Raw genomic sequence first — 22,125 nt, 5'->3', positions numbered from 1 at the left:
GAGTATCTATGTATGTTACGAAAATTCGAAAAAATAATAAACCAATGGAGAACTGAAAATCATTACTGAAAGTCAGGCAAGGGTAAAAACTGTTTAATATCTGCTCAATTTTATAAATAAATTTTATTATTCCCATGCGATATTACTTATCGCTGTACACAATCGTTAATAAACATACAATAACAGCGTTGAATTCAGTACACATTTATCAGTACTGTTTTATAGGAATAGAATTTTTTCATACGATTACAACATTTTCACGGCGTTCCATTGGGTGTAGAAAATCTTTCACGCGGATAATCATTGACAAAAGAATTAAATTAAATTTTCACGTACTATGTAAATTGAATTATTTCTGTGCCAGAAATGGGGGATTCCATTCATTGTCGTACTAATACTGTGCTAGTTTCGTTGCTTTTTTCCCCTCAAATGACATCATACACATTCGTTCAGTTTTATTGATTCGGATATTAATTAATTAGAATAATTTGTTTTACTGTTACTACACTCATCCTCTCAAGGCTCTTCTCATCTTGCCCGTTTAACTTTAGTACAGGAGTTTCATCTGTTCAATAATAAAAAGTCCGTTATACAGTACAAAGAGAAAGGGCAGATCAATAATCAGGCTGATCGAAGACGAAGGAATCATGAAGTTCTCTTTCGATGCATGAATATATAATCTAAGGACAAATAGACGAAGGTCTTTGAAAACTGGTACATGATTGTGCGATCTAAAATGACGACGATACAGAGATTAATTGATATTGAAATTCATTTGCGGGATGTGTACACTTTAAAATGCATCAATTTATAGAAACTTTCAACTCGGTTCACAAAACCTTCTGCTTGCTCAATTTTATTTGTATTTTAAAGTGTACACCCGTGCCTCCGTTGTAATAGCACCATATAGGTAGTATTTGAAAAGTCTGACAAGCGGCGCATATATTTTTACGATGTTAAAGTGCTAAGGTATGTTTATGTAGCATATTTGTGAAGAGTGAGAAATGTTACTTACGAGTACGTACTAGAAACTGTAATCGCCAGTATTACTTCACTCTGTTGTCTATGCTCTATATTCTGTCACGTCCATCTGTCTGTGTTTCTCTTTCTGTCTATCCGTCTGTCTCTCATCCATCTGACTCTTTGGCTAACCAACTTATTCAGCTCTCGTTCACTTTGAACTCTTTCATTAAAATTTCATTTCATCTCAACTCTGCAATTGAATTAATTTAATTAGAGCTTGCTGGATTAATAATAATTAGATACTGTTAACTAAATTGATTGGTTCACGCGAAGGTTTTTACGGCATGCTTATAGCAATAGAATAAGATCGAAAAAAACTTTTAATTAGAAGAAACCTATGTATTATATCATGATCTACACTACCAAAATTAACAATATCTCATATATCTACACTTGTGCATAATTTTCGTAACCATTAGGTTCTAACGAACATATGCGCTCGTTACACGATTAACATCGTTCTTCTGTATGACCAAGAGTATGAGATATAAAAAATCCTGGACACCAAATTAATTCACAGACGAAGCCCGTTCGTCATGCTCACTGTAACGTGCATTAAGAACTAAATGTTACGTAGCTAATGGGTCGGCTCTAAGCTTTTGTCAATTGGGCAAAAAGAAATTTGACGATATCTTGTTTTGCTTCATATTCTCCGCAGCAGCTCACGTCTGCGAATTTCTGCGGAGGTAAATCTACCGTTCAATTCACAAGCTGAAATTTTCGCGTTCCACAACTTGACTGTCAATCATCCTTACACTAATCAATCGTTTGTTCATTTGTCGGTCACGTCGGATTCGCCACTCAGTTTTTCAGCCCCTCAACACCGTGACAAGCGTTGTCATATCCGCTCTTGGCTCGAGTATTTTTTCGCTGACTCATTCGCGCGGTTCACCCCTTTTTTTTTCTTTTTTTTTTTTTTGCTAAGATTCGCCAACAACGCGATATAGCACGAGGAGTTTCGGCGTTTTTTTTTTTTATTGCCAGGAGAAAAATGATTAATTCATACCTTGTTGTATACGTGTTTTCCACTTTGTACGCTCGTAATTCGCTTTACGATGCACACGTCTGGTCGATCCCGATATGTACGTCTGATTTTCACATTACCCTTGCGGTCACGCTCCAATTTTTCGAGTTCTCGTAACGTTGCGAAATTTTCACGATGGTAATTTATTCGCGGAAATTATTTACAAAGCCTGAATTGTGAACGGGTTGATGACAGATTAAAAGCCCGACGAATTGGTTTGTAACTGCATTAAAATTCGATGCTGATAATTCTCAGCTTCTGTCGATTTCGACCGATCATCGAATCATGTTCAATTGGGGCAGCGATTGAATGAGGCGCAATAAAAAATGCATCAATACACTCACTGCGTATTGCGCGAAAACCGACAACAACATACGTAATTACAACACCTCGTTAGAAAGACACTAACATCAATGCACATTTAGAAACATGCATGTCGTACAATATTTTGTGCATTTTCCGTAGATTAGTTTGAAATAGAAATAGATAATTCATTTAATATTGAAGAATATACAGGCAGCAATTCCAAGCACTCGTTACTTGTCATCTATCTCGAATCATAGATAGACAAGCTGCATAATTTGCGCTTTGTTTATTACAAATTGTTGTTACGACCATCACATTGAAAAGAATGAAAACAGATTCTATGCGTTTCTATACTGATACATATAACTGTCGGAGGAGTATTTGATTATCTTGTTTTGATGTAACATAAAGCTTGAGTTCTTCACGTCGCCGCAGTATTGACGCACAATGTATTCGTCTACTTTGATCGGATGCAAGATTCACGATTTATGTGCGCCCCTCGTCCATGACCGTGCACATTTACACGTTTATGGTTCCCCATCGGGGATATGGGTCCGGTGAAAAAATGTTGCTGAGTTGCATTTGGGTCAGGAAATTGGACATGGTTTAACTTACGAGACCCGGATCCGACCTCTTCGACCCGCCCGCATTTGCAGATAAACTTTTAGATAAGATGAGAAAGAAATAAAAATTACGATGTCGTTGCTTGGAGGCGATGAAGAGGTAATTCTGAATCGCTGATACGAACGACGATAATTATCGCTTCGTTCCGATATTCCTCTATGTGGGGCTTTCAATGCACGATACTGAAAAATTGATCCCACGCGCGGTTTAAATTAGATAGTGATGGTACCGGGTATCGTGGTTGTCGTATACTTTGTTCAACTCGTGCCTTGAATACTGTGGCTCTCCCAAGTCAGCCATAAAATCGAATAGTGTCTTTCGGTCGGAGACGTGAAATAACCGTTCGAGCTGACGCGTAGAATTTTATCACAACTCAAGTCTTCTCCTTCAACGGAGTGTAAATTTTACCTTAACGTGCTCGGAATCACGCTCCCGCATTGGTGGCACGTCGTGGAACATATCCATGTGCTTTCATTGCAGAATCATTTGAAAAAACGAAAAGTACTAGCTGCATCCTCATTCCACGAACGTCGACATCGACAGCGATATTTTTCCATTTAATATCTGTCGAATCATTTCGGTGAGATATAGGAATTCGGGGGTTGAAGTAGGTGCAGATTTGGAAAAGCACAGTTTTATGTTGTGGTGTCCAGCAGATCTTTTTACGAAGTGCTCTTGGTTCGCATACAGGAATAAATGATGAATCTAAACGATTGGGTGGTTACGTAATGCGACTTTGAAGAAAATTAGTGTGATTGCATTGACGCGTCGTGATTTGTTGACTAAAGTATCGTTTAAATGGAACTCTTTAACTTTTATAGAACGAAGAGTAACCAGCGGTGGATGAAACTGCGAACCACGGTTCAGCTGTCATCGGCAATATCAACAATTCAAAAGAAGCCTCCATTGAAGCGCGAGGATTCGTTCCTGAAGCGATTTTCCACCCGACAAATACCGGAAAGTCAGGAAACTTTGGACACCGCTGAAGGTGAAGGCGATGCAACGGACGACAAGGATTCGGGTGTTCGCAGAAGACGTCCGCGGAGGACGCAACGCCCGCCAAAAACTGTCGTGAATCCAGACGAAAACTTCTATTATTACTGGTTGATGCTTTTGTCAACCTGCGTTCTATATAATTTATGGACACTGATAGTGAGACAAAGTTTACCTGAACTCCAAGCCTTGGCACCGGCTGCTTGGCTAGCATGTGACGGATTTACCGATGTAGTTTTTTTTCTCGACGTTGGTGTGCAGTTTCGCACCGGCTACCTTGAGCAAGGACTGATGGTGTATAACAGTAAAAAATTAGCCGGACACTACTTCAAGTCGAAATCGTTCATACTGGATTTGCTCGCGTTGCTGCCGTTGGACCTTTTGCAAGTGAATCTCGGCAGTAACCCGTTGTTAAGGTTTCCTAGATTTTTAAAAGTTTATCGAGTGTACGACTATTATTACATGGTGGAATCGCGAACAGTATACCCAAACTTCTGGAGAGTTTTAAATCTAATTCACATTCTGTTAATACTCGCTCATTGGTTTGGATGTTTTTATTATTTACTAAGCGAAGCTGAAGGCTTCCAAGGAGACTGGGTGTATCCTTACAGGCCAGGAGAATACGCCACTCTGACCAGAAAATATTTGGGATCCCTTTACTGGTCGACCCTAACGTTGACTACCATCGGTGACTTGCCTACGCCAGAAACTAACGCCGAGTGAGTGATTTTTACTTATAACTATATTCACTTTCGTTTTCACCATATAGATTCCTCCTCGCTTGGAATTAACCGTATCTTATCATCCAACATTGAGAGGTAACGGAACGACCGTCGTCACTTTTGCTCCAAATATCACGTTCCAAAGGATTGTGGCAGTTTATTCCAACACGCGCACGTTAAAATTCCCAGCTGGACAATAATTTCTCTAAGTTTCCATTACCTCTTGCATTTCTCATAGCAAACTAGTGCCTAGGAATTAGAATGGTGAGTGGCGTGTTGTTGTGTTGGCAGAGTCATGGCGGGTGGCAATCCCCGGAGCCTCGCTCGACGTGGCCGACTGTCCCGGCTTCTGCAGTTCAAGCATAACGGAGGGTATCTGTATCGTTCCCAAAATATATAAGACAACCTTTTTTCACAAAACGTTGAAGAAACATATTTAGTCTAAAAGAATCCGATCACCAGTATTCATAGTCACATGTAGTTTCGTTGAAGACTCGCTTGTGAAAACGATAACGATTCAACGATCGTGAAATAATTTCGGAGGATGAGATACGTAGCATGCCCGTACCAAGAACATCGGATAATGGGTATATAAACGCTTTTACTCGACTCATTAAGTACAGAGATGAGATGGTTAAACCTCACTGCGTCAAGGCAAATTGTCAGGATCTCACTGTGAGGTAATCTCATTACGTTGGCATAATTAATTCACCGTAGGATCGTGTATTTACCCTAGAATTGCATAAGACATCCTGCTAAGGACGAACAGTATACCGACAGGTACGCTAGGAGACTACTTTCAGTAATTGCTTATGTAAATTTCGATCCCAATTTCATATTCACGAGACAATCCGCAACCTCTACTTCGTACACTTCATAATTGGTACCGCAGTCTACGCATCGGGACTTCCACGGGACATGAGATATTTAATTCAAGCCTTCTTTCGCTGACCAGTACCTGAAACAGCGTATATAACCAAGTAGACATAAAGTTTGGGCCAAGGTTGACGGCAGTTTCAAAATTCGTGAACACAGTGCTTCCTTTATTCGTTTGACCTAAGGAATCCGTGTTTCTTAGACTGTTGTAATAACTAAAAGAATTATTTGAAACGTAGAATATTCGGTGAACCGTATACCATGACTATGAATACTGGTATACCTATTTGAAAGAGCATACGGTAACATGATAAACGAGTCGAGGAAAATTTGAAAAACGAGATGAAAAAGCAGGCAAGTAATAAGGGAATAAGAATGAAGTGAACAGTGCAAGTCTAAGAAAGATAATGGAAAAAATGATGTTAAAGAAGAGGTGAAGAAAGGCTCCGGCGGGGGCCGCTCGCCATACCGCAGCAACTTTACCTACTCAACTGATTGATTCTCCCACTGGTTCGCAGGTACGTCTTCACCATTGTCAGCTACCTCATCGGAGTGTTCATATTCGCTACCATCGTCGGGCAAGTTGGCAACGTAATAACGAACAGAAACGCCAATCGTTTGGAATTTGAAAGGTTACTGGACGGTGCCAAGACTTATATGAGGCACCACAAGGTTCCCGGAGGCATGAAAAGAAGAGTGTTAAGATGGTACGATTACAGCTGGTCACGCGGAAGAATTCAAGGCGGAGGTGACATCAACACGGCACTAGGATTGCTACCAGATAAATTAAAGACTGAGCTCGCGTTGCACGTCAATTTGTCCGTCCTAAAAAAAGTTACCATTTTTCAGGTGAGCTCACGAAAAAAAAAAAAAAAAAACCAATATACACCAACAACTTGTATCGTTGTAAAAGTTGTAATATCGGTATATTGTTCCGCAGCCATTCGTTAGGGCGGAGCGAAAGAATTTCATATTTGAAATCAGTCTTTTCTGTACGCTGAGAAATTCGATTTTAAAATTCTGTAAACCCACATAAACAAACTACGTTTCTAAGGGACAGCATCTCCAGGAACCTATATGACCATTAAATTTCAATTTTCCAACAGTTCAGGGTCGTTATATATTTTTCATAATAATTGCAATTCTTTGGTCGTGTGTGTATATGTTATATAATACAATATGTATAATGCATAACAAAGACAGAGGACTTAAGAATTGCGTTTAGTATGTGACCGAAAATCGCCGACGAGTGTTCCAATTTAATGGTCATCTGGGAACCTGAAGATGGTTATCAGCGTATGAGTAAGACTGATTTCGAAAATGAAATTTTTTCATTACGACCTATTGTTCATTCCCACCTGTAATGTTATATCGTCAACATCTGGCTGTACTATGATTTTTATTGCGAATATTGCTTATTCATCTATTTCATAGAATACATACCTATAATACCGTCTCTCGACGAAATGTATATGTTGCATAAATTTAACTCGGTGTTCACTAAGGTGCAATAATTGATTGATTGAGGCAGCTGCTGCATAATCGGTTTGACCCACTCTAACCGAACTGGCTGTTGATAAACAAATATAACCATCGCGAATATCGGTTCACGTTCCCATTTACATGCAGTTCAGCGAATAACGTGCCGTAATTATGTTTTCGCACACAAAAACATTATAATTCCGGACGTAATTTGCAAAGCAAATTAGTTTCCACATAAATTCAAAGATGTATTGAATAACACGCAGTACATATATATTAACAGTTACAAATAAAATTACCATACCTTAAAGCGTCCAACAGTCCGTTTGTACCCAATACCCGGAAAAAACGCGTTTCAAAATTTTCTCTGCCCCGATTTTTGCATAAACATTACGCTGTCTATGCAATTTCGAAATGGTGAGATTATTCTAAACCGTTTCAAAACAACTTAACTTCAATACACGTAGTCAATGTTTCAAGAATAACAAAATTCTCAAATTCTCAATTTTAGGAGTGCCAACCGGAATTTCTTCACGATTTAGTTCTTAAAATGAAGGCGTACATCTTCACCCCAGGGGACTCGATATGCCGGAAAGGTGAAGTTGCTAGAGAAATGTTTATAATAGCCGATGGGATCTTGGAGGTGATCAGTGAAACTGGAAGGGTTTTGACCACTATGAAAGCAGGCGACTTTTTCGGGGAAATTGGTATTCTCAATTTGGATGGACTAAATAAGTAAGTTTCTAATTCGCCTTATCCGAGTTTTCGAAATATCTGTTCGACAACGACTAAAAGTTACATGAGCATTATTAATAATCAAGTCAGATTTCATGTAAGTATTACATCATTGCCCTCGTTAGGGAAAATGCCAAACTTCATAAAGGTCGGCGTCAATAATACCGTATTCGAACGAATGGAAACTCATTTTCCTCGTCCCAACTGTCTAAAAATAGTAAAACAAATTTCCGCTTCCGGAATGATAATTTAGTTCATTCCGCGCCAGAGTAAAATTTGTTTCTTGCGTTTGTTTAGGCGTACGGCGGACGTGAGATCAGTTGGTTACTCAGAATTGTTCAGCCTTTCTCGGGAGGATGTTTTGGGGGCGATGAAGGATTACCCAGAGGCTCAAGAAATTTTACAAAACCTGGGCCGAAAGCGTCTTATGGAGGCTCAGAGAGTGGCCAGATCCGTCAGACAGCCGACGTCCCCGGGACACGACTCGTCCGACAATAGCACCGGAAAAAGAATCGTTGACAAGTTGAGGAGCGACGTTAAGGGTCTTAAAAACGTCCTCCGCAAAAGCAGGCGAAACACCAGACCCGAGGAGAGTCTGGAATTGCAACCGTTGGCGCCGAAAGCTCCGATGCTGCGACGCCAAACGAAAGTCGACGCGGACGCGCACGAAGTATCGGCTTCGAGTAACGCCGAACCGCCGGTATCGCCGATCGGCGCAGGGCTGCCACTTTTGTCCAGGTTGAGGCTACTGAAGGAAAAACAAGAACGCGAGGAGAAGAAGAATGTAGTCGAAACGCAAAGCGCCCCCGTAGAGCCGCAGACGACACAAGTTCCCGAAGCTCAAAATCCGACGAATCAGAACTTGCCGCTTCTGCAGAGGATACTTCTGTTGAAGGCTAAAAATGATCAAGAAACGACGTCGGACAAAGAGGGACCCGCGAAAGAACCTCTTTTACCGAAAAATTCTATACCGGAAGAAACGGTTGAGATGGAACGGAACCAGGAGGTAATCCAAACTGCCGTTGCGGAATCGTCCGCGAAATCGCCGACTGCCTCGACCGAGAGCGGCGGCAGTATAGTTGGTAAAAAACCGTGGAGCATGCTGAAAGATGCCTCTTTGAAAACGCGAGATACGAAGAAGAATCGCTCTCCGCAAATAAGTCCGCCGGTTCGAAGGTTACGAGTGAAACGAAGCTTGTTGCACATTCGGCAGCAGACTAAGATGTACGCTTCGGTCGACGACTTATCCCCCGAATATTGCGGATTACCCTTTGTCAAGAAGTTGAAAATTTTAAACGAACGGCAGAAGTTGGCTGAACTGGAAAAAGCGGTCAGAAGTTCAAGCTTGGATTGCACAGAGCCGACGGATATTGAATTCGATAGTAATCTCACAAGAAGTCACTCAGAGGCATGTGCCATCGAGTACGCAAGGAAACTGGCTAAATTAAATCAGGTGAGATATTTATAGTCTTACATCGAAATCGATTGCATTTTAGTTAAGTGAAATCACATTTATAGCCGTGCGGAAATACTGCATGTATGCATGTATGACAATTAATGATATTTTATCGATGACCGATTACACTCTGTGTTCGATTTAAAAACTGCACGGGGTGTCCCATTTTTAAAAATTATACGACCGAACATTTCCAGTACTAATGATTTCGGAAGAAAATCTTTGCAGTAAAATATCCAGAGTTTCATGTTTTTTGTTCAAATGTATTTTCATCGAAATGTTGAGTTATTCTACCGACTACTTCACATCCAGATACCTACTGCAAGGTGATCGGTGCCTATTTTTTTGGCCCAGCCGAATATCTCAAAAACGAACAGTTCGTGAAAAAGTAAACCAAATATTGAAGGGTGTCAAGAGGGAAAGGTCGGGTTTATATGGGTCAATTTGTGAAGTCTGCCATTTTTGAGATTTTGTCAGTAACCGTCTGATTTTGGATAGGCAACATGTATTTTGGATACATACAGCTAATAGTGAAACGAAAGATGAATTCGAAGAAGCAAAAGGGTTCTTTTTTTAGATTAAATTTTGGAAAATTTTGTATTATTAGTTTTTTTTTTTTTTGCTTTTAACTAAACTTTTGTTTCTCATCCTCGCTGAAAGGTTTGTGACCGTAATTCATAGACCAAACAAAAGTATGAAGAATATTGTACCGTTTTATCCGTCGCCAATCTTATAAACGGAAGCCAACTTTTGAGCGAGGATGAAAGACAAATTGTACGTACTGAAGTAAGCGAAAAAACTCGAATAAAGGAATTCTAAAAAATTCCCATCAGCAATATTTTTTTCACCTTTTTGAATTCATCTTTGACCACGTTATCAGCTGCTCTTATCCAAAAATACGTCTTATCTATCTAAAATTAGACGTTACTGGTAAAATCTCAAGAATGGCACACTCTACACGCCGAGCCTTACGAACATCGTATTTCCCTTCTGAAACCCAACAAGTTTTGTCTAACACTGAAATATTCACCTGGGACGATTAAAACTGACCACTGTTGTAGAATAGCAATAATCCTTATGTGATGACCGATTACAGTTCTAAAACCAAAAATTATTGTCCCTTTGAGAATTTGATATTACCATTTTGGGTTATCTTTAAAATCGTGCAACTTTTATATAAACGATTTTCTCAAAAAAATTATTAGTCACGGTGATATTTGGAATTTCTGTCTTAAAATAGAACTGTTTCAAAAAGTGCTAAAATAATACCGTTTCAATCAGCTGACGATAAAAACTGTTTTGTAGGATCAGGCAATCACTTTCCAAAATCAGCTTTCACCCGAGAATGAAACTTTAGAACGGCGGAATCTGAAAAGCATACTTAAAAAACTGTCAGCCGAAAGTAGGACAGGAAGCTCGGAAACTTCGACCACGAGTATACCAGACAAAAAAACGGCTACCGCCGAATTACGGAAGTTGATGCGGGCACCAACGATCGAAGGCTACGCTGCGAGGCATTCCAAGCTATCAAAAAGCGTTACCTTTAATAAATATACTCTGCAGAGCCCGCCGTCCGAGCAACCAAATAACACGGCTATCGGGGATCATCAACATCAGCCACTTCCACAAGAACCGAATCCACTGCCACCGCCTCCTACTAGTAAGCTTAACTTCCGTCCAATAAGCAGTGGCAACATTCTCCAAATAGTTTCAGGAGCACGGGAGGATGAATACCTCGGTGAACTTGTCTCCGGGATTCGCGAAGTGATTCAGGCTCGATTAGTGAGTATCTGTCATGGATATACACGCTTTTCGCATGTCTCGTCGATTTGTTTGGCACGCCCAGTGTTCTTGTGGCCTTCGTTTCTTCGTACAGCAAAAAAAAAAAAATAAATAAATAAAACATATTTCATGCTTAATGTGCGATGACTATATATATATTTATAAATATGATACGTGCATAAAAATGTTTCTATAGTCGACACACCTCGTCGTACACATGTAAAGGTTATATACTTGCTAAAAAAAAAAAAAAAAAACACTCGTGAAATATTTTCCTCCCTCGTATATGTAATAAAATGTAATAAATGGTGTCTGGGCTTCTTACCTTTTTGTTCAAAAAACGTGTAAAGGACACGACTTATACGATGAAAGTCCGTGCTCTGCGAGTCTCTCTATTTTTGCGATACACTACGATGGAAGCGATTATCGCGATATCAGATGAAAGAAAATTAGTTTTTATCGATCCTAACACTGAGTCACATTGCAAGAATGTAATTAAAACACCGAATGCTCCTTCCGAATACTGAATATGAAAGATTGTCGAAATTTTACAATTTTAGGAAGACATCCAAAGTAAATTTGAACGTCAATTTACTTCATTGGAATCGGAGATTCGAAAACGAGACGAGATCATCTCCCAATTGCAGGCAAGAATTCAGGAACTGGAGCAACGTGAAAATCCACACGTAGACGAATCTCGGGACAGTACCGAACCCGACACGTCTATGGAAGAAGACATAGCTGAGGATCATCCATTCATGCGAGATGGATCGGTGGACACGGTTTTGACAGCCCAACCGGAAATGAGACGGGGATCTTCGATGGCGCCGACGCATAACAGAAGATCGTGGGAGGATCATTCGGAGGAGGAGACGTTAGAGCTGCAAGATTTGCCTAGATCGATCAGTCCGCAATCATTGTGGAGGGACGACGTGGTAATAGACGTGGAATCGAGCAACGAACCATCGAGTAACTCCGAAGACGAGAAGCAGGGTCAACATCAATCTGATCATCGTCAGACTGACGAGAATTACGACGAGGAGGACGACGAGGATGACGTTGACGTTGACGACGATGAGGACGACGGGCATAATAATTGGGAGGTTGCAATGCTGGCTGAAGAATTGGAGGCCAGGCGGAGAAATAGCGAAGGATCTAGTCCAGGTTCCTAGCCCATTAATAAAATTCTAGAAGTATTGTATTATTACTCAAATACAACTGATTCCAGAGAACAGCCATGTCCTTCGATCAAACGGGGTAGTGCAGCTTTTTGTAATAACAATTATCCTTGTGTGAGTTGCAAGGATATACACAATTGTCGCGAGACCATGCTCTGAGGATACGGCAAACAATTTGTAGGACTCTGAAAGTTATCCTGGGACTGTATCTTTTTCATAGATATACATGTATAAAAGTACGATACGGGTAAGAAACAAACCCATTTTTGTTAACGAATTTATTTCTCTCGCGTAGATTGAGCAAGATCAATATCCTCGTGAAACATCTTTGTCATTTCCATAACGATTTCTATACTTTTCATTATTTTGTACCTAGATATATTTTCGTATTCCATAACTATCTTCTACCGCATGTAAGTAGCAGATTTACATGGCATAAAAACGTAAAAAAGTTTTACACTTAATTTTGAAATATTATGCGTCGTCGGTCAGAGCATTGTTTTTTTTTCTTTCAAAATATATAAAAAAAATTCAAAGACAAGTATTACGTTTAATTCGCAATGTTTGCTAATCAGCCAAAAGCTAAATATGCAGAAAAGTGCCAGAAGTGTTGCCAAAAATATCTTACAATTCGGCTCAATTAGGATTTAAAGAAGGTAAATAGTTATCATGTGATTAATATATTACATAATTAATGAGCCAAAATTGTACCAAAATACTTAATATCTCTTATAATATTACCAATTTCATCTCACATTCAAAGATGAAAAGAAATTTATAAATTGCATTATTTCTTGTGGATTTTCCTGTACGTGCCATTCAATTGATATCTTATTTTAGAAAAGCTGCACTACAAAAAATATTTCGAGTACTACATGAACTAAATAAAATAATTTTAAATACAAGTATAAAATAGTTAAACCAAAGAAAAAGAAAAGAAAATAAAATATATTATGTATACTGACCAGACCAAGCTCAATATTTCTAGAGTCTTTACAAAACACAACTATTAAATAAATAACTATATTAAGTAAATTCATATGAAAATTAAAAAATAATAAAAATTAAATTAAATTAAATACAATAAAAAACTATCAAAAACTTGTACATACTAGCCTATTATTTATTTATTGATAAGCAAGAGAGAAGGGTTTAATGAACACAGAGTGCATTTTAGATGCTCATACATGTACCTCGATACAGATGAAAAGAATATACAATAAAATAAACATTGTTTTCAGAGGACCGATTATTTCATTTTCCACGTGACCAGGATTTGAAAAAGGGTTGAATGTGGTGTGTGTGTGATTAACAGAAAGATTCTGTGCAAAGATGAACGTTCTGCGTTGTTTGGAAGATCGCGCTGAGTTGATTTTTCATTTTTATAACTTTTTTAAAATTTATCAAGTATCGTGTTCTTTCAACGGCACATCAAATCTACCGAACGGATTTAGATGGAACTTGATATAGGAGAATTTCTTGAACTGCTGCTTACGAATCTGAACCCAAAATTTGAAAATTCAAAATTGCGGATCCAATATAGTGGAGTGAAATCCAGAGTCATTTGATTTCGATAAAACTCGGTACTCGGTGGTTTTCGAAGTCGCTGATTACGAAGCTGAATTCGAAATTACAAAATTCTAAATGATGGAGCCAATATGGCAATATCAAGTGGCTTTTGGGATTTTGATTCACTATATTGCATTTGCCACTCGAAGTTTAAAATTTTTGGTTCAGATTCGTAATTAGCGACCCTGGAAACCCCTCTGTACCAAATTTCGTCTAGATCCGTTCGGCAGATTTGACATGGAAATCCACCCTTTTTGGGGCACGGGTTAAAGATGAGATAAAAATCTGAAATAATATATGTATATATGTATATATATATATACATGATTTACATCGTTACGACAAGAATCGAGTTACAAACTCAGAGAATGCATTAATGTTTTTGTAAGTCGAATTGAATAAATGATTAAAGCGCGTATGCCGGAATTCTTGTTTTTCTATTGTGTTTTTTAACTCATATAATATCCTGAACCCTTGTATTACGGACACAACCTCTATTTTGCTCCTGCGGAAATGAATTTCCATTTCAATGCCACTCTTAAATAGTAATAAAATCAACATGGTTACAAGAATTCACATTAATGTATCTTCAATTATCATCATCGAAACAATATCAATATTTGTGTAACTTTTTATATCGTTACTTCACTTGATATGTAACCAATCCATACGACATACAAACTTATTTCAAATTCAGAGACTTTGATTGTGAAGTAGCAACAAAGATCTCTGTGTGATCAAAAACACTGATAATCGTGAGCTCGTAATTAGCTTAAGGCATAATCGCATGTGCTTAAGATGAAAACGTGACAGTGTGTTTCAATATGCAGAGCGAAAAATGTTTTTAATTCCCATATTCCTTCGATCATTCAGAACAAAAACAGGCATTACAGCAAAAGTCACATTACATCAGTAGGTTACGAAGTAGAACACAGATATCGTTCATTCCTTTAGCCGTAATAATCCCATTCGTTCTATTTTGTGATTTCTTATTGTCTGGGACGACAAATAATTTCGAACGTTAGTATTTGTATTATTCGCATATTTGTTCATCTGCAAGCGTCCCGTTTACGCAACTTAAATCAAATGTGTTCAGACGGACACCGTATAGAAAAGCGACGGAATTCTTCTTTCTTTACGGGTATCTCCCGTTGATGCAAGTTCCGATGTACTTTTCGATCATTTCATTTTTTTTTCTTCAATCCTTATACATATTTACATTGATTTATTTTGTATTTATTAATTTTTATCTTTGACGTTCTGTGTCTTCAATTATTGCATATTAAGTTTTGTCGAAGATCCCCTCTCGTCTAACCGGATACGCCAAACGTTAAGGTCAAATTAGATGTTATGTTATTCGAAATTGTGCTACATTATTATTTCTATTTGGTACTATTACAACATGACTTTATGGAATACTGACGTTATGTGTTCAACAATCTACTATATTAGAAATGATTCAATAAAAAGAACAAAAACTAGTCCCATGTGGAGACGCCACATCGTTTTTCAAAGTATTGTAACAACAGTAACTCTAGAATCTGTCAAACGGCTGATATAAACTTTCTCCTATTAAATTTGTTGCGTATTATCACTTTATTTGGAGGCTTTGGTTCATCAAGTACCGCCATTCGCCGATACTCCGAAACCGTGGCTTCCTTTAGCCAAAGATCACACGGATTGCATGTGATGCATCCCGCTAGTCGGGACTCCCAAATAGCAGTTTAGCATTCCCGATGGAAATTCAGTGCGTATACCTGTGAATAAGTTGAATTCAAAAGCGTTCGACAATTCATTCGACTATCGATAAGACCGAGTGGGCAGTTTACGATACCTCGACTGGAACGGGTAAGGTACATAACCTCACAATCATAATAATAACAAAAGCGACGCGACGTATTTTTATAATGAAAACCCGCGTTTTCTCACATTTTGTGGTCAGATTTATCAGTACAATATGTGATGTGTAAGTGGTAGCTAAAAAAATTTCGATAATTCAAAATAATGGGTGACATTAGAGCTGGCCTAGACGAGCTAAAACTTGATCCAGTCTTGTTTGCCAACGTCAAATACTACGTTAGCGGTGAAGCAGACCCCAAGGTGAAGTAACTCAATATTTATTGCCGCTTCTTTAAGCACTGCCAGCTTTCAAATATTCTCTAATATTACGCGCGATAATTTCGATATTTTGCATTTACGAAACTAAATGACGTATCAACAAAGCGTCTATAAGCAGTTTACCAATCTCATGAATACATTCGAGTTATATTCACGTAACCAGAACATTTGACAGCTTATTTATTTTTTACTTACTCATGCACACTTGTATGAGCACATTGTAAGGTTTTGAAAAACTTAGTTATGGTAGGTAGGTTAGGGTGTTATAAAACTTTGAACTGCAATCGATAGATCAAAACTAAGCACCGCACCACATCGGTTAAGGAGATCTATGTAAATTCTGTCAGCACATTTATCTTCGCCGTTATTTCATTTCAGATATTAAGTTTATTGCAAGAAGGGGGAGCGGAACGATCTAATTATTTCAGTGATTTTGTAACTCATCTTATCGCGGGCCATGAGGCATTGGAAAGTGATATCTCTGAAGCTAAGGATCTTTATGAGATACCAGCTGTTACGCAGGACTGGATTCTGTACTCTGTCAAGTGCAAAAAACTACTCCTGTATCCTATTACGCTATCCATATTGGATTTATGTCTCCTAACTGATAATATTTCCAAATTTCAATTGATCTATTTCTTGTTACGTACTTTATTGTATCATTGTTTGAATGCTATATGTCTGTGTATACTTTATCCTTAATTCGTAAATTTCTTAGACCGCAATATTTTTCTCCGGAAGAGAACCAACTATTCTCCAATGTAAGAGCATGTGTTTCCCAAGTAAGCCGTGCAGACAGCAGGTCCATCTGGGCTATGATAACGCTTCAAGGTGGCAAATGTCAGCTACGATTAGATCGCCACTGTACGCATTTAGTGATTGGTAAAGCTGATGGCGCTAAGTACGAAGCAGCTACAAGACACCGCATTAAAATTGTCACGCCAGATTGGGTAACGGACTGTTGTCGAAATAGAAGTCGCATTGGTGAAATTGAATATCATCCTAGACTATTAGTATATCCATCACCAAATAGTTCGACTGCTCTTATTACTGGCTTTATGGATGAAGATTGTGAGCTGAATGCGGTTCAACAGGAACAGGACAGAACAAAGGCAATGTTGGAAAAACTGAAACAACGGATGCCTTGGAATCAGCCTAATACGTCAATTACCTCAACAGCTGCACAAAATTATAATGCTGTACGAACTTCTGTGCAACAGGTTGGTATACAAGGGCCCAACACCATTAGTGCAGCTAACATGCAGCAGCAGTTCTCACGGACAACAACTCAGAGTAGTTTACCACACGTTACGAATGTCTCGTCAGGTAATGTGCCAAATACTTCCACTTCGGCATCTTGGCACCCGCAAACATCGCAAATGAATAATGTTCAAATGAAAAATGTCCTGCAACAACAACAACAACAACACCAGCAGCAGCAACAACACGAAGCGCCACATCCACAAATTAATATTCAGCAACATCAATTGATACATCAACAGCAGCAGCAACAGTTATCTCAACAGCAGTTGCTGAGTCAACAACACCTCAATCTGCAACAGCAACAGTTAAATCAACAACAACATTTAGCAGCGCAGCAGCAACAGATCAACCAACAACACCAACAACAACTGGAACAGCAGCAACTGACTACCCAAAAACAACAACAAATGGTTCAACATCAGCTACCATCTCAGGCACAGCAATTATTAACATCACAACACAAACAACAAATAAATCAACACCAGTTAATTTCACAACAGCAACAGCAGCAGCAACAACAACAACAACAACAACAACAACAACAACAACAACAGCAGCAGCAGCAGCAGCAGCAGCAACAGCAACAACAACAACAACAACAACAACAACAACAACAACAACAACAACAACAACAACAACAACAACAACAACAACTTGGCCAGCCTAGACAGTTGACTTCACAACACCAATTGGGTTCGCAGCAACAACATATAAACACACAACAGCAACAACAGTTACAATTATCTTCTCAACAACAACAGCTGGCTCTTCAACAGCAACAACAACAATTGGCGCCACCACAACAATTAGGGCAGCCACCACCATCAACTCCGCAGCAACAACCGCTCACTAACGAGCAGCGTCAACAGTTGCTCTTGCTGCAGCAACAACAACAGCAACAACAGAAAATACAACAAATTTCTCAACAGCTTCAACAGTCAGCCCCTCAAAGTACGCAACAATTTGTGATTAGAGACGGACAGTTACAACAGCAAAGTGCATCTCAACAACAATTGATATCACAAAATCAACAGGGTCTTATCGTTCAGCGAGATCCTCAATGGCAACAACAACAGTATCATTTACAATTGCAAAGGCAACAGCAACAGCAACAAATTGGCCAACAGCAAAGGCCTGGAGGTCAGTGGACCCAGCAGCCGCAACATCCCCCAAGACAACTAATACAACTTGATGCGCAAACTCATCAACATTTGCAACAAATGGACCCGACGCAGAGAGCACAATTTATTCAGAAAATACAGAAACAGCGGAATTTGATATTGCAGAGACAAATGCAAAATAGACAAGCGCAGCAAGGGCCTCACATAGCAGTTATCAGGAGTCCTGGAAAACCAGGTCAGCCAGGAGGATTGCAATGGGTTCAGCAACAACATAGAGCTCAGTTGATGGGACCTCAAGTAGGACCAGCTCCAGGACAAAAACCAATGATACCAGGTGCTCAGCCTCCGGCACTCACACCAATAAACTCATCAAATCCAGTTATAGTACAAGCAGCCCAATCTGTCCCAGGTGGCCAAACTACACAACCTGGTCAGGTGTTTCAGCAGGGCCAACCTCTGACACAGCAACAGCTGACTCAATTGCACGTGCAGAAACAACAACAAATAGCAAGATTACAACAATTGCAACACTTACAGCAGCAGCAGCAGCAGCAGCAGCAGCAGCAGCAACAGCAACAGCAGCAAGGGCCACAACAAGAACCTCCGTTAACGCCGTTGTCAGGAAATTCGCAAATACCACCTGATCAACAGTTGGTTGTCAATGCTAAAACAAAAACGGCACTTGCCAACATGCTTACAAGTAGACTTCAAGGCGGTGCTACTGAAGGTAGTGCTGCTGGTCAACTTCGGTTGATGACTGCTCAGCATAGACCACCTCCGCCACCTTCGCAGGACCCTCAGTTGCTAGCCGCTTATCAAAGAAGAACACTCGGAAACATTACAAACGGTGCGCCGCCAGGTGCACCTGTAAAAATGCCATATGCAGTTGCTATTCCGCCACCACGAGCGCAGTTTTACGGACACAATCCAAACTTGAAATGTATGTATAGTAATTTATTGAAGATCTTCGGGACTGTTTTACAGAACCGAAGCAGTTTTTTAACCTACAGTTTTTACTAGAAAGATTTTTGTATATGAGTAAAATTATTCTTTAACCCCACTTCCGAAGTTCATGACAAGTTCTTGAAAGTATAGATAAATTTCTTAAACTGTAAGTTTTATTCGAAATTAAATTGATCTACAAGGTGTGAATATTAACTTGATTGGGTAGTGTTGAACTTCACTAAACATATTTTTATACTTTCTGATAGCATCCGATAAAAAAAAAAATGAGAATACATTTAGTTCAATGCACCCCAAATTCTATATTGCTGCTGCCAAATCTAGGAAACTGATACTGTCTCGTATTTCAGTTTTCCGAATTAAAATAAGCAATGCCCATCTGATTGGAAACTAATGCGTAAAATTTCTCTTTTACAGTACCACCAGACTTGTTTCTTCTTGGTTGCATTTTTGTAATCGTTGAATACGATACTCAACAGCCAGATGAGGTTCTAAATTGGAAGCAAGTAATTGAGCGACACGGGGGGGAAGTCGAAACGCAGTATTGCCCTCGTGTAACTCATATCTTAGCCATGACACAAAAACACCCGATAGTGAACCAAGCTCTGCGAGAAGTTAAGCGCTGTGTCAGTGCACATTGGCTGTCCGATGTTATTGGAAAACAGCAAGTTTTACCACCTTGGCATGCACTGCATTTTCCCACCCCATTCGGCTTGCAAGAGTTGCCTTGCACCAAACACATTGTGTCTTACTCTGGATTTGAGGGAGAAGAAAGAGCTAAGGTTAAATTTATGCTAGAAGCATTAGGAGCAAAACATACTAGTTACTTCTCTAAACACAATACGCTGCTCATCTGTAGAAGGTAGGTCAACAATGCATGGTTCATTTTCATGCAGATATTACTGTTTTTTCATGACCGTTTGAGAACGTTTAACCACGAGAAATGAACAGGGGTTGTGATATTCTGGGTGGTTAATGCTCAAGGAGAATTGTTTTCAATTATTTGAAAATTTCAGACCCGATGGACCAAAATACAAAAAAGCCAGAGAATGGCAGACTGGAGTAGTTAATGCACAGTGGATGACTGATTTGTTGTGTGGTCAAACCAGCGCGCTTCATCAACCTGAAGCCACAAAATACCAGCAATTCATCCTGGGCAATCCATTCCGACTGGATTATTCCTTAGTGCCTCATCTAATGGGTATGTATTTGACGTTTAAACGAAGAAATCAACTCACAAATAAAAACTTTGAGACCAGTGAGTCACTACTGAATCAAGTATCCCTGATATCAGTCATGCTAAAAGTGTCATAGTCAATCGTCAGCAGTCGTACACCGAATACTTTGTAGTTTTATAACGAAAATTTCTAGGTGAATAATTTTATTTGTTCGTGTGAAAGTATTAATTAACTTCTGTGGATTAAAAAACGAAAATATTGAATATGTATTGGGGTTGTATAATTGAAATGAATGATGTTTAAACTTTCTGGGCAGGTGCTTGGAAAATGCCAATCAACATAACACAAGAATCTTATGACAAAGTCAAACAAGTTGGTCAAGGTCCTAATGCAATGAGGAAAAACAAAAAGCCCCGATTAGATGGGCCGTTACTAAATAAAGACCCACATCTTTTGGGCCTTGACGAACAAATAGTTATTAGCAATCCAGACCCACCACCACCTGATAAACAGCCTAGAATACTATTTTCTGGGATAAACCCTAGGAAATATGCAAAGGTGATATGTACATCTCGATTAGTTTCTTTATTTTTCTCGACACATTCATAGATCAAATAATTGAATTAAACTGTGCATTGATGTTTTCCATTAACAGAGAATCCGAGAACTAGGTGGGGCCCTGGCTGTCAATTGGCGTGATGCGACACACCTTGTTATGTCTGCACCATTTCGTACTGTAAAACTATTATGTTGTATATCTCATTGTCAGCATATAGTTACGATACAGTGGCTCGTTGATTGCTTTACGAAGAACACGTTCGTAGATGAGAATCCTTATGTACTCGGCAGCCTTGAATTTGAGAAAAATTTCAGCTGCAACATTGAGAAAGCCCTTGCCAGCCCCAACAGAGGAACTGTACTTAAGGTACAAATATGAATTTCATAACTGACAAGTATTTTTTTTCATAGTGTTCAATTGATATTTAGTCTTCCATCCATCTAATCAACGTTTAAAATTATTCTATTTTTTTCCATAGTAATATCTCCACTTTCTTTTTTCTTTCTGATTCCGAAAAATAAATTGGGTTGAAATAATAAAGAATATCTTACCTTCGATACAGGGTAGGATATTTTATGTAACACCTAGTGTTATACCGTCTCCATCGGCATTCGCTGAAATAATTGAAAGTGCCGGTGGCACAATAGAAAAAACGAGACGATCTCTGAGCCAAATACAAGAGTTGAATGCGACCAGACTGACTTACATTATTGTGACTCATGAAAACGACCTCCATCTGCTTGCTGATGTTTTACATGCTAATATCAGTAAGTATTTCATTTCATTTGTAACATCTAACATGAAACATTTGCACCCAATTTTTCTTGAATAAGGAAATCATGTGATAAAATCTATGTAACCTGAACACGCATTTCCCATAGCAAATTGTACTTTAGTGTCATCACATACGTTTCTGTTTCGTTTTTAACACAACAGCTTCACAAACGGATATATTTTGTAACTTGAACTAAATAATATTAGCTGGATTTAAAAATGTTTCATCCTTATCGCACAGGTGTGTTCAGTGCTGGAATTGTTTTTGAAGCCGTGGCGCGGCAGTGTTTTCAGCCAGATGTAAGCCAAATATGATGGGACCAGCCAAAACAACTGTATTGACTCCCTCACTGCCAAATTATGAAGTCAGTGGTAAGTT

The 22,125-nt window shown here is 39.0% G+C and overlaps 2 protein-coding genes across 3 annotated transcripts in view; both read left to right on the top strand.

Moving 5' to 3' along the window:
* Window positions 1-13,446, top strand: part of LOC124178477 — a 67,895-nt gene extending 54,449 nt beyond the window's left edge. For both annotated transcript variants that reach the window (XM_046561854.1, XM_046561855.1), the window contains 7 exons: window positions 3,799-4,689; window positions 4,984-5,064; window positions 6,087-6,417; window positions 7,562-7,785; window positions 8,083-9,238; window positions 10,547-11,023; window positions 11,584-13,446. In XM_046561854.1, the coding sequence (XP_046417810.1) occupies window positions 3,799-4,689; window positions 4,984-5,064; window positions 6,087-6,417; window positions 7,562-7,785; window positions 8,083-9,238; window positions 10,547-11,023; window positions 11,584-12,195 (3,772 nt within the window). In that variant the 3' untranslated portion in view covers window positions 12,196-13,446. The remainder of the gene's footprint in view (window positions 1-3,798; window positions 4,690-4,983; window positions 5,065-6,086; window positions 6,418-7,561; window positions 7,786-8,082; window positions 9,239-10,546; window positions 11,024-11,583) is intronic.
* Window positions 13,447-15,618: 2,172 nt separating this feature from the next.
* LOC124177723 (PAX-interacting protein 1) lies at window positions 15,619-22,118 on the top strand. The gene is made up of 9 exons (XM_046560420.1): window positions 15,619-15,870; window positions 16,267-16,451; window positions 16,607-19,212; window positions 19,653-20,097; window positions 20,252-20,436; window positions 20,730-20,971; window positions 21,069-21,338; window positions 21,535-21,739; window positions 21,988-22,118. Exons 1-9 carry the CDS (start codon window positions 15,775-15,777, stop codon window positions 22,059-22,061), a joined length of 4,308 nt encoding a protein of 1,435 aa, XP_046416376.1. The 5' UTR covers window positions 15,619-15,774; the 3' UTR covers window positions 22,062-22,118.
* Window positions 22,119-22,125: the final 7 nt, after the last annotated feature.

The sequence above is a fragment of the Neodiprion fabricii genome, chromosome 3 (genome assembly GCF_021155785.1).
Source record: "Neodiprion fabricii isolate iyNeoFabr1 chromosome 3, iyNeoFabr1.1, whole genome shotgun sequence".
NCBI classification, from domain to species: Eukaryota; Metazoa; Arthropoda; class Insecta; order Hymenoptera; family Diprionidae; genus Neodiprion; species Neodiprion fabricii.
This window is presented reverse-complemented; position numbering and strand designations above follow the sequence as displayed.

Excerpts from the sequence above, each read along its gene's own strand:
- LOC124177723 (XM_046560420.1), top strand. The coding sequence starts at position 15,775 with ATGGGTGACATTAGAGCTGGCCTAGACGAGCTAAAACTTGATCCAGTC. Across the intron at positions 19,213-19,652 it reads ACACAATCCAAACTTGAAAT|TACCACCAGACTTGTTTCTT; the intron begins GTATGTATAGTA and ends TCTCTTTTACAG. Across the intron at positions 21,339-21,534 it reads ACAGAGGAACTGTACTTAAG|GGTAGGATATTTTATGTAAC; the intron begins GTACAAATATGA and ends CCTTCGATACAG.